This window comes from Thermobia domestica, chromosome 13 (assembly GCF_964235325.1).
Source record: "Thermobia domestica chromosome 13, izTheDome1.hap1.1, whole genome shotgun sequence".
Taxonomy (NCBI): Eukaryota; Metazoa; Arthropoda; class Insecta; order Zygentoma; family Lepismatidae; genus Thermobia; species Thermobia domestica.
Window position 1 is genome coordinate 63,619,296 of NC_137466.1, and position 13,257 is coordinate 63,632,552.

Here is a 13,257-nt window from a genome sequence, read left to right on the forward strand (position 1 = left end):
GTATTGTGATGTCAGCGTTGTGTTCCGCTACATTGTTTTGAAGAAACGCTATACTCTTCACCAACTTTTCCTGATGTTTTTTTTACCAACTACTGCTTTACTTTGTCCAACGCTGATGTGTAATATGTTGCTATGGTAGTGACAGCCTCTTCCAGATAATCTTTGTACCAAAACAGATGCCATCACCTTGGTTGAAGATTCTTCACTCGGAATTTCTTCGGTCGTAGAGAACTAGAATGTCGCCACTTCCTTGACTGCTCTTTGGTTTCAGGAGCATATGAAAATAGCTAGGTCACGTCCATTGTGAGTAGTCTCTTCAAAAGCATCTTATTACACTCAAAATTCCGCACATTGGCCGTCGAAATTGATACATGTTCATGCTTCTGATCCACATTGAGGCATCTAGGATTCCACTTGGCTGAAACCTTTTTCAGTAAGTTGGTTAGTTTGTAGCTCTCGTGACATTTTCTAATTTCTGCTATGCGTTCTCTATGAAATTACTTTTTGCTACTCTAATGAAATTACTATCTCTATACTAACAAATACTATGTCGTGAATAGTGCACACATTCTCAGAAGGAGTAATTTCCACAGGCCTGCCTGGATGTCCCATCTCTTGACCTTCGCATATAACGTAGTACTGCTACCGTTGTATCTAAAAAATTACTTCGTCGACTTTCCCTTACGTGAAAAGAAACATCATCACAGCACGATACTCTTTTTGCGTGAAATCCGTACTGGTTTACACCGTCTTTACTTCAGTCATTAGGGAAAGGAGACCAAAAGCAGTAGATTCTGAAATTGAGAATGTAACATATTTTAACTGTATTACATCATAATAACTCTAATGAAGTTACTATCAAACAGCGAGAGGGAAAAGCCCAAGACTTATCAGCACCCCGTCATAAATTTTTGTAGATTCTTCTTGTTGAAGTCAGCCATCTAAGAAGATAACCATTCTTGGACCTTTCAGAGAGGAGCTTAAAACATGTACTTTATTCTTCTAAAGCTCTCAATATAGGGACAAAACTATCAAATCACAAATTTTGAACTTCAAGAGTTCAACTTCTTCCGGCGTGTTCTGGTTACCTACAAGAGCGAAGTCACATATAAAGGCTTATTTTCTTGAGAAGATTCTAGCCTACGCTTTACAGTTATTTTCAGCGATTCGAGTCGTCTTGTCACTAGTATTGTCTCTTCTGTTTGATATCTTTGTAGTTCTTCCTTCAGAATATTCTATATAGCACAACATTCAATATGGTTGGCATGATTGTTCTTTATATGCCCAATAGTCTTTTTTACTTTACTTAGATGGATATACTTGTTCTGTAAGACATTTTATGTGGATTCAGCGCCCCCTAAACAGATTCACCTCCGCCATAGAATAGAACTCCACCACGTTCGGCTTTAATAATGATCTCTCCATAGGCAAAGTAGTGTGTGTGTGAGAGAGAGAGCGAGGAACTGTTTTTGATATAAATTCGGCGCACCAAAAATAGGTTCCATCTCGGAGTTTAATAGGATTGGGATTGAAACAGTAACCCTCGCAGCAGAGGTGGGCACTCTACGACTGAGTCACAGTACCCTACTTTTTTTTTTCCTCGTCAGCGTCATAGTGTTCAATGCTAACGCTTCTAAGCTCTAACTGGTTTCAGTTACAAATACACGGAAGTTCATCTACAGGGTATGCCATAAGTCCCTTACCACCCCTTGTAAAATCCGTGTTCGTGGAAAATAGTGAACAATAATTATGTAGTAACATAGTAGGTCGAGGGGGAAGTCGGATTGTGATGGTGACCAAGATGGCGGCCATCTTGAATTCACGTCAAGGTTTTTAAATGGGAACATGGTCAAGCAGCACATCATTTTAGGCTAGAATTTAAAGACAAACACAATGGTGAAATCGGCATGTTGATATCTTAATGTTCAAAAGTTACATGCATTTCAAATTGCTAATTTTACCGTACTGTTTCTGTTGTTGCAGGTGAATAATTATGCCGCTAACGACAGCAGAGAGGAAGGAGTTAATCAGAGCATGGGGAAGAAGGAGTGCAAGGGCTGTAGCAGCTGAATTCAATGTCAGGCACCCAGATCGACATCCTGTGTCCCATGTTAGTGTCGCTCAACTCTTCCAGAAGTTCATGGATACTGGTTCCATAGCAGATAAACCCAGGTGTGGAAGTCCCACGACCGAAACAGATGAAGCCACATCAGTAGCAGTGATAGCATCATTTGTTACATCACCACACCGCAGTACCCGTCGTCTGTCCATGAAATGTGGTGTCAGCTGTACATCCATCAGACGTATCTTACAGAAAAGCAAGTGGCATCCGTACAAATTGCAACTTCAACATCATCTATCTGAAGATGACCCTGATCGTCGTGTGGAATTTTGCGACTGGGTCCTTGCACAGTTGCAAACGGATCCCGCATTCCACACACAAATTTTATTTCCCGATGAGGCCAATTTTAATGTCACTGGGGAAGTGAATAAGCAAAACTGTCGCTATTCGTAACCGACAAATCTCAGTGGGTTGACTCTTGCAAAATGGTAGGTACAGGCAAATTATTGGTGTGGTGTGGTCTATGGGAAACCAAATTAATTGGTCCATTCATCATTCCTGGTACCCTCACTGCTGAACGGTATTTGGATATGTTGCGGGATCTCCTCCTCCCTTCCATATTGTCCGAGGACGGCACATTTCCACTCTTTTTCCAGCAGGATGGTGCCCCTCCGCATTACGGATTACAGGTCCGTACCTATCTGGATGAACAATTTCCTGGACGTTGGATTGGGCTATTCTCTGTAGCACAACATATTGAATGGCCAGCACGATCACCAGATCTGACGCCTTTGGATTTTTATCTGTGGGGTCATTTGAAGGCAAAGATATATGCCGAAAAGATCCGGGATCTTGAACACCTGCAAGAACGCATATTTGCAGCCTGTGCCGATATTTGACCAGAAACTCTTTTGAGGATCATGGACAATTGGGTTGAACGACTTACCTTGTGCATAACTCGGGATGGAGGCCATGTAGAGCACGTATTCCGCCATGCGTGACAGGTAAAATTAGCAATTTGAAATACCTGTAACTTTTGAACACATTAAGATATCAACAAACCGATTTCACCATTGTTTTTGTCTTTAAATTCTAGCCTAAAATGATGTGCCGCATGACCATGTTCCTATTTAAAAATCTTGACGTGAATTCAAGATAGCGGCTTTCAAGATGGCCGCCATCTTGGTCACCATCACAATCTGACTTCCCCCTCGGCCTACTATGTTACTACATGGTTGTTGTTCACTATTTTCCACGAACACGGATTTTACAAGAGGTGGTAAGAGACTTATGGCCCACCCTGTGTACTTTCATAAACAAGGGTCTTATAAACATTTTCGTACCTATTTTCTTTCGTTTTCTTAAGCCATGCTTCATACTATGAGTTACGTCTTGTTATAACTTTCCCCAAATATTTTTCCATGTTAAAATGTTCTTAACAGTTGCAGCAAGAATGTGAATTTGTGACTGAAATTGAAGTCTTGAAGTCAACGTAAGAGGATAGTTTTACGTTAGTAAAAGATCGGTTTAAAACAGAAAAAGTTTAACTGAAGTTTGGTAATGAATTATCTACCAGAAAATTCTGAACTCAGCCATGACGCCTTAACTTTTTTCTTCTTTTCTCCTTACTTCTTCCCCTCCTATTTGATCCAACATTTAGTGGAAAAGCTTAATAGTATATGTGACTATGTTTTCAATATTTTCTGTTAATTCATTATATACATATACAGGATGTCACGAAAGTCTTTATCCGATTGTAAAGTTATAGTTTGAAAACGACTCACTGAATTTAACTGAAACTCCCACAATTCAAAAAAAGTGATCAAACGTATTACGTTCATACGCCTATCATCTTATTTCAAAGTGCTGTATTGATTTTGAAAAGTACAATATAAATTTGTTACAAAATGCAAAACAATTGTAGCTAGATGAAGTTTTCAGCTCCCTAATGTTCAACGCGGCCTTCTCCAACCGAATGGTATACATTAAATCAATATTCGAACTCTTCCATACATTGATCACTGACTTGGCGAACTAACTGATGAAAGCAGAGAATATTATTAGTGTGCATCGCTCCTGTGCAGTAATGACATCTCCCGCCAATTAAACGAAATTTGAACACTATATCTTTCGAACTTCAAGCGTTTTATTCAAATACGATTATATATATAATTATATACGATTATATATATATATATATATATATAAAGCAATAACACTTTGAAAACGGAGGAAATTTTAGAGATATCTGTATCACTATATTTAAACAAACACGATTTCAGTTTGTATTTATTCAAAAAGAAAACATCAAAAATACACAAGATTTTATGCATCCGATTGCAGTATTGTCCAACAAAACTGTTTATGGCACTTATATGCTGACTTAGTACACAATAACAACATTATTAGGGTATTTTCCTCGTAAATATTACATGTATAACATACATAAATATTTCACCTTAAAAATATGTCTCAAAATGAACACTGAAACTTTCAAGTATTATAGTACGAAGTCAAAACACGATCTTCCATCTGGTTGGTTGGGAACAGTCGACTTCTTCGTCCCCACATAACCGGTTGAACGTTGTGTCTCTTGGAAATCCCAAAATCTCCCTTTCCTCTTGAATTCGAAAGGAAAACGTAGATTCGTGAGTTCCAATAAAATATCTGTAACACAATGTGAGGGTTATTAATTAATATGTATAATGTGTGCAGGACATATATTAATTACGCAACTAAATTATCCATGTTTCCACTCTAAAATATAATTTAAATATTAACGCCTATTTTTAAATATTCAGAAAATCGTTGTCAGTCACCTCAAAATCCAAGTCACGGAAATGACATTGTTAAGAAGTACTCGCGAAAAGATAACAAACTGAATCATCAGAAGTATACTCAACCAACAGTGCGCAGGAAAATGTAAACTTCCCTTGTACATACATATACACTGAATAAAAGAGCGATTATCTAAGATTCTACTGGTGCACGTGAAAATGACAAGACGAAGACAACGAAGAAGACCAAGGAACAGTAGCAGGAAGAAATAAAAACAGGTGAGGAAAGTAGAGGATTAACATGGGAAACGTCCAAGATGAAGAATGGTGGAGTAATAGAAGTCGCTGGAAAAGCAACATATATACTTGTATTCAAGACCCAATAGGGTGCTGGAATCCAAAACTACTGATAATAACTATTAGCAGTATTTTTTTTTACTAGTGGTATGCAATATCGGCACATTTTAATGAAGTTAACAAATGTATTCTCTCTTAGTCATCTTTTTTCTGTATTTATAAAAAGAATATTTCAATTTAAATCGTTTCGTAGACTGGAACAAAAATATATTCGTATGTATTGAAAACGCAATAGATGAATAGTTTACAAAATCTGCTTCACTTGTTCCGATTTTGACTCATGCCTGCGCAGCAGCTAAAATCACGTTTAAATGCAAGAGAAGCAGTTAGTGATCCAGTGAGTACCGTTCCCTTTAATATAAGCTTTAGCCACAACGACAGCATCTTCCAGCAATTATGAGAGTTCTCTCAGATGAATATTACAGTAACTCCATCTACGTCATCTCTGCTTGTAAGGACAACTTTTCCACTGGTGGTCATAAAGACAGTAGGATTCCCTCTTACAAAGTTTAACCCTAGCGAATACGTGAACTTATGACTAATCCGATGTCGTCATTCTACTGTCGATACCAAAAGCAAGAAGCGATATACAGACGACGAGGTGGTGATATATTAAAGGTGCGGAAATTGCTATAACATGTTCATGGTTACTACAGGACAGACACTTTTTCTTCAAGTAAAGAACTGATTATTACTGTTAAATAGGGAATAGAATATGTATTCTTACAGTATCTCAGCGAATAAATAAATAAATAATATTTTTTTCTTCTTACAGAATACTATTTACTGAAATAATTGATATTCAGAACTATCTGGGAATGTATTTTCCAACTGAATATTTTATAATATCCTGTTCAATTATAAAGACAACTATAATAGTCAGCATAAATAAATGACTATTATACAAAATGATACAGACGACACTAGAGCAAACAGAAAACAACTTGCTGTATTTAACCACCATTATGATGAAAAGAGAAGGAGTAAAATTCTCGAGGAATTTGCCGTACCTATATAAAACTTCAACAAAAGAATTTTGACCAAACATTTTGACAAAAAGTCAACTACCAAAGAAACAAATAAAAACACTACCACACACAGTTACGTATTACTAGAATTTCTGAGCTCCAGTATATTATATCTTACATAAATGAGGTAAAGCATACACTAGTCAAACATGCACTGCTGAGCTGCATCGCCAAGAACATACAACCTCGGTATGATCGTTACTACTGGAAAAGAAAGATCTAGTCGAACACTACAACAAGGAAGTTATATGATTTTATTTTCCGATTTGCAAATAATACCAAAACGTTTCCAAGTCTGGGAGAGGAAAATAGAATAAATAATTTCGTATCTTCACAATTAACCAGCATGATGATAATGGAAGCTATGTCAATTTCCCAGTAATCGACGGCTTTACTACATGCCACTTGATAAATTCCTACAGTCCAGCTACTACATTACTTAGGGATCGTAATATTAAACTGAGTAATCTATATTTACCTAGATAACGTGCTCTGCCGATATTCTTATATGAATCGCAATAAAATAATAATAATAATAATGTTTAAATATGGAGGAGAGACTAGTGAACAATCTTACTTAATACTCTTTCTTGCTACTCGTATCCCTGTGTTATCTCATAAAATTGTTCAAGGGAGTTACATTAAAATTCTTTTCTTTAAAAAATAATCAATACGGTTATTGAAACTTATCTTTAATACAAAATCTCACGAGTTAACTTTTGATTTACGTTCAGCAACGGTAATATTAATAGGTGAAACTGACTACCATAGGTATCAGCGAAAGTTCTAGTACTATGTTTACCGCAGCTGCAGAATAACATTGAAGCTATTGAAGGAGTAAATACACAAGTAAAATTAATTATTAACCACGAACATGTATAATAATAATAATAATAATAATAATAATAATAATAATAATAATAATAATAATAATAATAATAATAATAATAATAATAATAATAATAAATAATAATAATAATAATAATAATAATAATAATAATAATAATAATAATAACAACAAGAATCACACTACTTGAAAATGAACCATCATATGATTTCATAATAAAACAACTGAAAATACAGGTTCAAAATACCTGTATGATGGTTCAACACGAAGCATTCACCTCTTGTAAGGAGTCCCTGGTTCAATTCCAGGTCTAGTTTATTATAATAACATCATGTCCATAAACGTTTTCAAAGGTTTCCCATTTAATCTCACCACTTTACTTGCCAATTCTTTAATATTCATCCACATCTGTGTTTATAATTTATTTCTTTAGCCTACAGAGAATGTTAAATTGGAGATTTTATTTAATATTCCTAATAAAATCGGTAAGGTTCGATTTGTAGAGGGTGATGTTTGGGATATTCCCTTCTTCTGAGAACTTTTCTTTAAATCTGTTTTCCAAAATGTCATTTCAAGCTATCAATTTTTATTGAAAATGATAAAGCATCCCTCTATTTGGATATTTTGTAAACCGGACAATGAACATGTGACTCAAATATACTGACCTGGCATGAGAGCATATGATTTGATCGATTATGGCTATACCACCATCCTTATATTTCCTTTTGATTTGTGTTGTTGGTATGAATTGTACTACTTTGTAATCTCCAAGATGAAATTTAAATTCTTCAACATCTGAAAATAGCATTTGAACAAAAGTTGAAATAAACTAATATAGAACATTCAATCTAGGGTCTATTTCCCAAAGTAATAAGTCTTGTAACATGTGTTTCACAAGTCGTAAAACATCATGAAGTAAAAATACTAGAATAAAAGTCATTTCTAAATACTAATATTAATACTTCTAATTCTTACGATTTTGTGGTATACACAACTGTACAACATTTAATTTTGAAACTTTTTATAGTAGTATTACAAGACTAGTACCTTAGAGAAAAAAACGCTAGAAGTATCCATTCTCTCTTGCTAATGTGAACAACAGAGGAAAGAAGTAAGTACTAAATCCTTGCAACAGAGCAAATATCCAGAAAACAAAGAAAAAATTACCATTACGCTCCTAACTATTCTGCAATTGATATTACTTGTTTTTTCTGACAGATCGCTGCGCGCTCGTGGTGCTCAATGCTGTGTTGCTAGCTTTTGCGTCTGGTATTGAAACACGAAATTATTCACTCCAAGTAAATCTCAGTTTAATAAAATTAAATGACACAAAAAAGAACTAAAAAGAATGCTCTCAATACACTCCAGGTCCACTATCAAGTTGGCATTCGACTAAAACAATGTGCATTTGTTTATATTGAAATTGGCAACGTGGAATGAGGCACTATAATTGGCTGAACGTGCTGTTGCCATAGAAACAGTTCTTCTTGCCTGATAGTTATGACCTCGTGCAGAAGAACGGGAAAACAAAAAAAACAGGGGCAACTGTCAGAAAGGACAAGTTGTATTAAATGGACTGTACTAATGATGATGACAAGAAGCGTGTATATATATATATATAAAAGCAGCATCCTATCAGTTTATTAAGCATATGTGGAAGTATTATTGGAAGTATTAATAAAATAAAGTAAACAATTAAAATTAACCTACATAAAAATTTTATTTGACAATAGGAATACGCGTAAGGTGTGTCAAGAATACTAAAAGTGGAAATATCGGCAAGATGTTCCAAGGATATGCGTAGCTGACTTAGGGAAATATGTAGGTTGGACTAAATAATTCTATATTGTTTAAATTTTTCTCGAAACCAAAGACTTATCAAAAAAGACTTCTACTCCTAATACACTAATCTGCTTTGCTTGAAAATAACAATTTAAAAAAAGTCTATGAAGATCTCATATTTACTTTCTGAAAATTTTCGCTGTAACTGATATAACAAGTAAGTCTGATTTTACACTTGCAGCTTACTAGTGCTTAACTTAGCTGTATTTAAGTATTTTAATTAACATTTTAATCCTACAAATACGTTCGTATTTCCTACATAAATAAATATGATAAAGATACTGTACATACTGCCTGTTACTAAATAAAACTGAAGTATTATCTCAATGAAAACAGCACGGTAGAAGTAGCTACTAAATAAAAGATCAAAACCTTTTCATTTATCTAACTTGAATATCATAGCACAATATATCGTAAAAGTAGAAATATCTCATTTATATACAATGAAATCAACATTTATGAACGTTCAGATTTCCGAAGTAATGTTGTCTATAACTCAAAAAGACTATTCTCTATTCGGTAAGAACGAGTAGAAGAGAATCATTGGTGGCTCAGTGGTAGAGCGCTTACTGCTGTGTGGGGTCCCTAGTTTGATCCTGGCCAAGTAAGTTTGTGGTGGACAACATCGTGTCCGTGTTTTTTCTCCGGGTACTCCCGTTTCCTCTTACTTTTTCATTCCACCAATTCTTTCATCTTCATTCACTTGCTTTAATCATCATCTTCCTTAGTCTAAAGAGGATAATCTAGGACGTTAAATGGAAAGATTTTATTTATTTTTTTTACTAGCTGAATCTACGCTGTCTACTCAGCGCATCGTTCTGTTATGACTATGAAGCTCCTTCCCACTTTGCATGTCTCCTTACTCACACAAGTAATTGATAGGAGACTCACAAAGGAAGCGAATTGCTATGTACAGATGTTGGAGTAAGTTTGTAGCAAATTTGTAAAAGTAACACGATATCAACTGGAAATATTTTTTTCTAATAAATGCATATCCGTCCGAGTACCACTCATTGTGTCTCTTGAGCAGGGGTAAAAGTGGATTTGCAAAGGTAGGGGGACAGTAGGTAGCGGCATGACGTCACGCCATCACCCCTGCCTATCTTTGCCCATTGTATTTTTTTTAGAAACTGGGGGGACGCTGTACATAATTTGACGAGGTGGGGGACAGGTCCCCCGCATTTCCCCTCACTTTTACCCCTACTCTTGAGGCCTTTGAAGTTACCAGCATGTAACAGGTTTTGCCATTCTGATTTAAGCAAAGCGCCTGAAATATCCGTTAACCCGTCATACGCAGCTTCTCTACTGGTTGCCTAACACCATAATTTTGGCCTGCAACAATGTTAATTTTATGGGCTCAAAACGGCCCCTAAAATGTTGAATAGAAAAATAGCGACACGGTTTTTGAAAATTTGAGTGAGAACTGGATAATCTACACAAAATTTGGGAATCGACCAAAGAAAACGGCATGTTTCTAGCATTTGTGGTTTTCGAGATCTCATTGCCGAAAGGATTGGGGACAAACATAAACCTAGCATTTTAATATATAGATCTATTTTGATTAAGGAGGTTTTTTCTACGATGTATCATACCGAGATAACTTTAATAGTTTTCCCAGAAATTTATTTTGTAACAATTTCTGATAGCAATAACAGCAAAACGAAGTTTTTTCTCTGTTTAACTTAGGTAGTACCCAGGTCCGTATTAGTTCATCAACACAAGCAATCAAGTTTGACCTGCTATCAATTATCTAATTAGTGAACCAGCTATCAATTAGTAAATAATTATCTAATTGATAAGTAGTCTTTTCTACCAATGAATATGAAATGATAGTGCAGACTTGATATTAATTTCTTTATATTTGGGGAAAAATAAATAAAATTATGAATAAATAGATTGCAAAAACATTCCCAACAGCACCTCAATGTCTGAGGCATTTTAAATTCAACAAGCCCATAGAGAAAAATTCAGTCTTTCATTATTACATTTCTTTAATTACGAGTCAGCAGTTTCGAAAGTACTACAGAAAAAGAGAAGAAACAAAAAGTACAAATAATTTATATATATATAATCATCACAACTTACCAGATGGCGGTGCATCTGTTGCTAAAAAGACAACAGTTAGGTTTAGTTCCTTAAGCAATGGTTTTATTTGACTAGCAGCACCTTCTACACTTGGAACTTGTTTCGGACGGCCAAAAAGAAAATCCTTTCTTCGTAAATGCACACCAAGATACGGGCCACCGCTAGTTCCTGTTACAGCCTTCGAAAAAGTACAAATACACCAATTAAATTACAGTCGTAATTACTAGCTTTCATGCGTATTTTTCATTCCATTTCTCATTTTAATCTTCTCGAAAATCGATGAAACTACTAAAAGAAGTATTATATATATATATATAATATAAAAGCAAACACTAAACTTTGATTTTAAAATACACTAAATATAACTGGATTGTAACAACATTGTTTCTTATTTCTACATTCTTGATATGATACACGTATTTCTCTTACTAAAACCGTGTAGTCACATCCAGAGTAAAATATTAGGAAACGATGAAAAATGAAACAACAGCACTAGTTTTACGTCTCATGATTATGCTTTACAGGGTGTCTACTGGAGTTGACTTGGATATCTCCAATATTTGCAGTGTTTTCCTCGAAAAATTTCCGGTTTCCGGCAAAATCCAAGTTTAGTTAAAAAGTAAATAAACAATAAAGTACAAGTAAATATGAGAAAATTATTTTGGGAAATCTGGTGTACCGATTTCCTAACAAACAAGAAGGAAAATTTTCAGTTTTTACTATGACTATCACCTTTATATATTATATTAATCATTTTTTATTTTTTTGTCTCTTGTCAGCTCTATTTCTTTTCAGATATTACGTTTGTGATCGCCTGTATGTGTAATTTTGTAAATAATAATTGTAATAAATATAGAGAATAGATTTTTTAAAAAAAGAACAAGAAAAATAAGGATTTTTAAAAATAATTAGGCACCATGCCATAAAACAGAGCCTCACCTCAAATTTGATGAAGACGAAAGCCAATAGTAGAGAAAAAAAAATATAAAGAGTATACGAGAGAGAAAAAAGGCAGGGGGAAGTGGAGGCTTAAAAAACGTATTAAGTTAGTTTGAAATGAAGCCGGTAAAAACCACGTGTCACTTTTTTTCACCAGTAACACCAGATATGATTTATTATGGTCTAGCGCCAAGAGCCGACTTGGGATATCATATCGCGGCTGGATTTTAATAATGATATTACTATAAGAATATATTAGGACTTGATTTTGCACTTGATAAGTGATTATTTTTCATGGTTTTGACTAAGATACGTATTTTCTCATAGAAAATTTACTTACGAATATACAAAGAGAGCTCATAATGATTTCATTGAATAGACTAAGTGATTGCAAATAGTCAACTATGATAAATATAAACATACTATGAGAAATATATTACTAAGATTGACTATTAGATAACCTATTACAAATGTCTGTAACTATTATGATAGATACATTACTAGACTATGCTTGTAACAAGTATTCGATTATCATTGATCGATCTATTTCGTGAAATCCAAGCCAATTTAATGAACTTAAGTAGCGATTATTTCTAGACAAGAGATTTAAAAAAAAGGGTATTCAATTGTTAATTTTCCATCCTATTTATAACGATATAGATCTTTTTTGTTGTTATAAGAATTCACGAGACCTACATATTTTATCGTGATACGACTTTATGTAATGTACCAACGCATACTGCTATCATCCAGCAGCTACGATCACACCGAAAGCAAGGGTAGTGCAGTGCATGGATGTTTTCAGAGACAGTAAATCACAAAGATTACATGTGGGAGTGCGTTTGTTTCCATTATTTTGATGAATATCTGTATACAGCATAAAATCGTTTTTCTATTAAATGAAATATACTTGTGCCATAAATGAAGAAATTACGCTAATACATCATGAAATAAATTTAAATAAGTAATCATCATCACATAGGTATTCTGCCCTTACTGGCAGATCATTTGCAGCAGCTGAGAAGCTTCCATGCTCTACGGTCCTTCGCTAACCTCTTCGTCTTCACGTATGATCTTTCTGTTTTTGTATCATCCATTAATTGTAGTCTCCTTCGCCCCTCCCTCTCTTTCCCGCCACCATACCCTCTAGGATGTCCCTCATGATACAATTTCTTCTTAGGCAATGTCCCAACCAGTTTCTCCTTCTCTTCTTAACAATATCTAAAAGTGTTCTTTTCTCCCCCACCATTTCTAATACTTTCTCATTCATTTTCCTCTCGACCTAATTCTTTCCATTCTTCTTCACATCCACATTTCGAT

General features: G+C 34.8%; 2 protein-coding genes across 2 annotated transcripts in view; one reads left to right on the forward strand and one right to left on the reverse strand.

The window, feature by feature from the left end:
• Positions 1 to 1,993: 1,993 nt before the first annotated feature.
• LOC145667620 (uncharacterized) lies at positions 1,994 to 2,515 on the forward strand. The gene has a single exon (XM_081735082.1). It carries the CDS (start codon positions 1,994 to 1,996, stop codon positions 2,513 to 2,515), a length of 522 nt encoding a protein of 173 aa, XP_081591208.1.
• Positions 2,516 to 4,337: 1,822 nt separating this feature from the next.
• Positions 4,338 to 13,257, reverse strand: part of O-fut2 (O-fucosyltransferase 2) — a 50,856-nt gene continuing 41,936 nt past the window's right edge. Inside the window, exons 7-9 of the mRNA XM_081735812.1 lie at positions 10,999 to 11,176; positions 7,737 to 7,866; positions 4,338 to 4,729 (exon numbers count right to left, since the gene is read on the reverse strand). Of these exons, the coding sequence (XP_081591938.1) occupies positions 4,576 to 4,729; positions 7,737 to 7,866; positions 10,999 to 11,176 (462 nt within the window). The 3' untranslated portion in view covers positions 4,338 to 4,575. The remainder of the gene's footprint in view (positions 4,730 to 7,736; positions 7,867 to 10,998; positions 11,177 to 13,257) is intronic.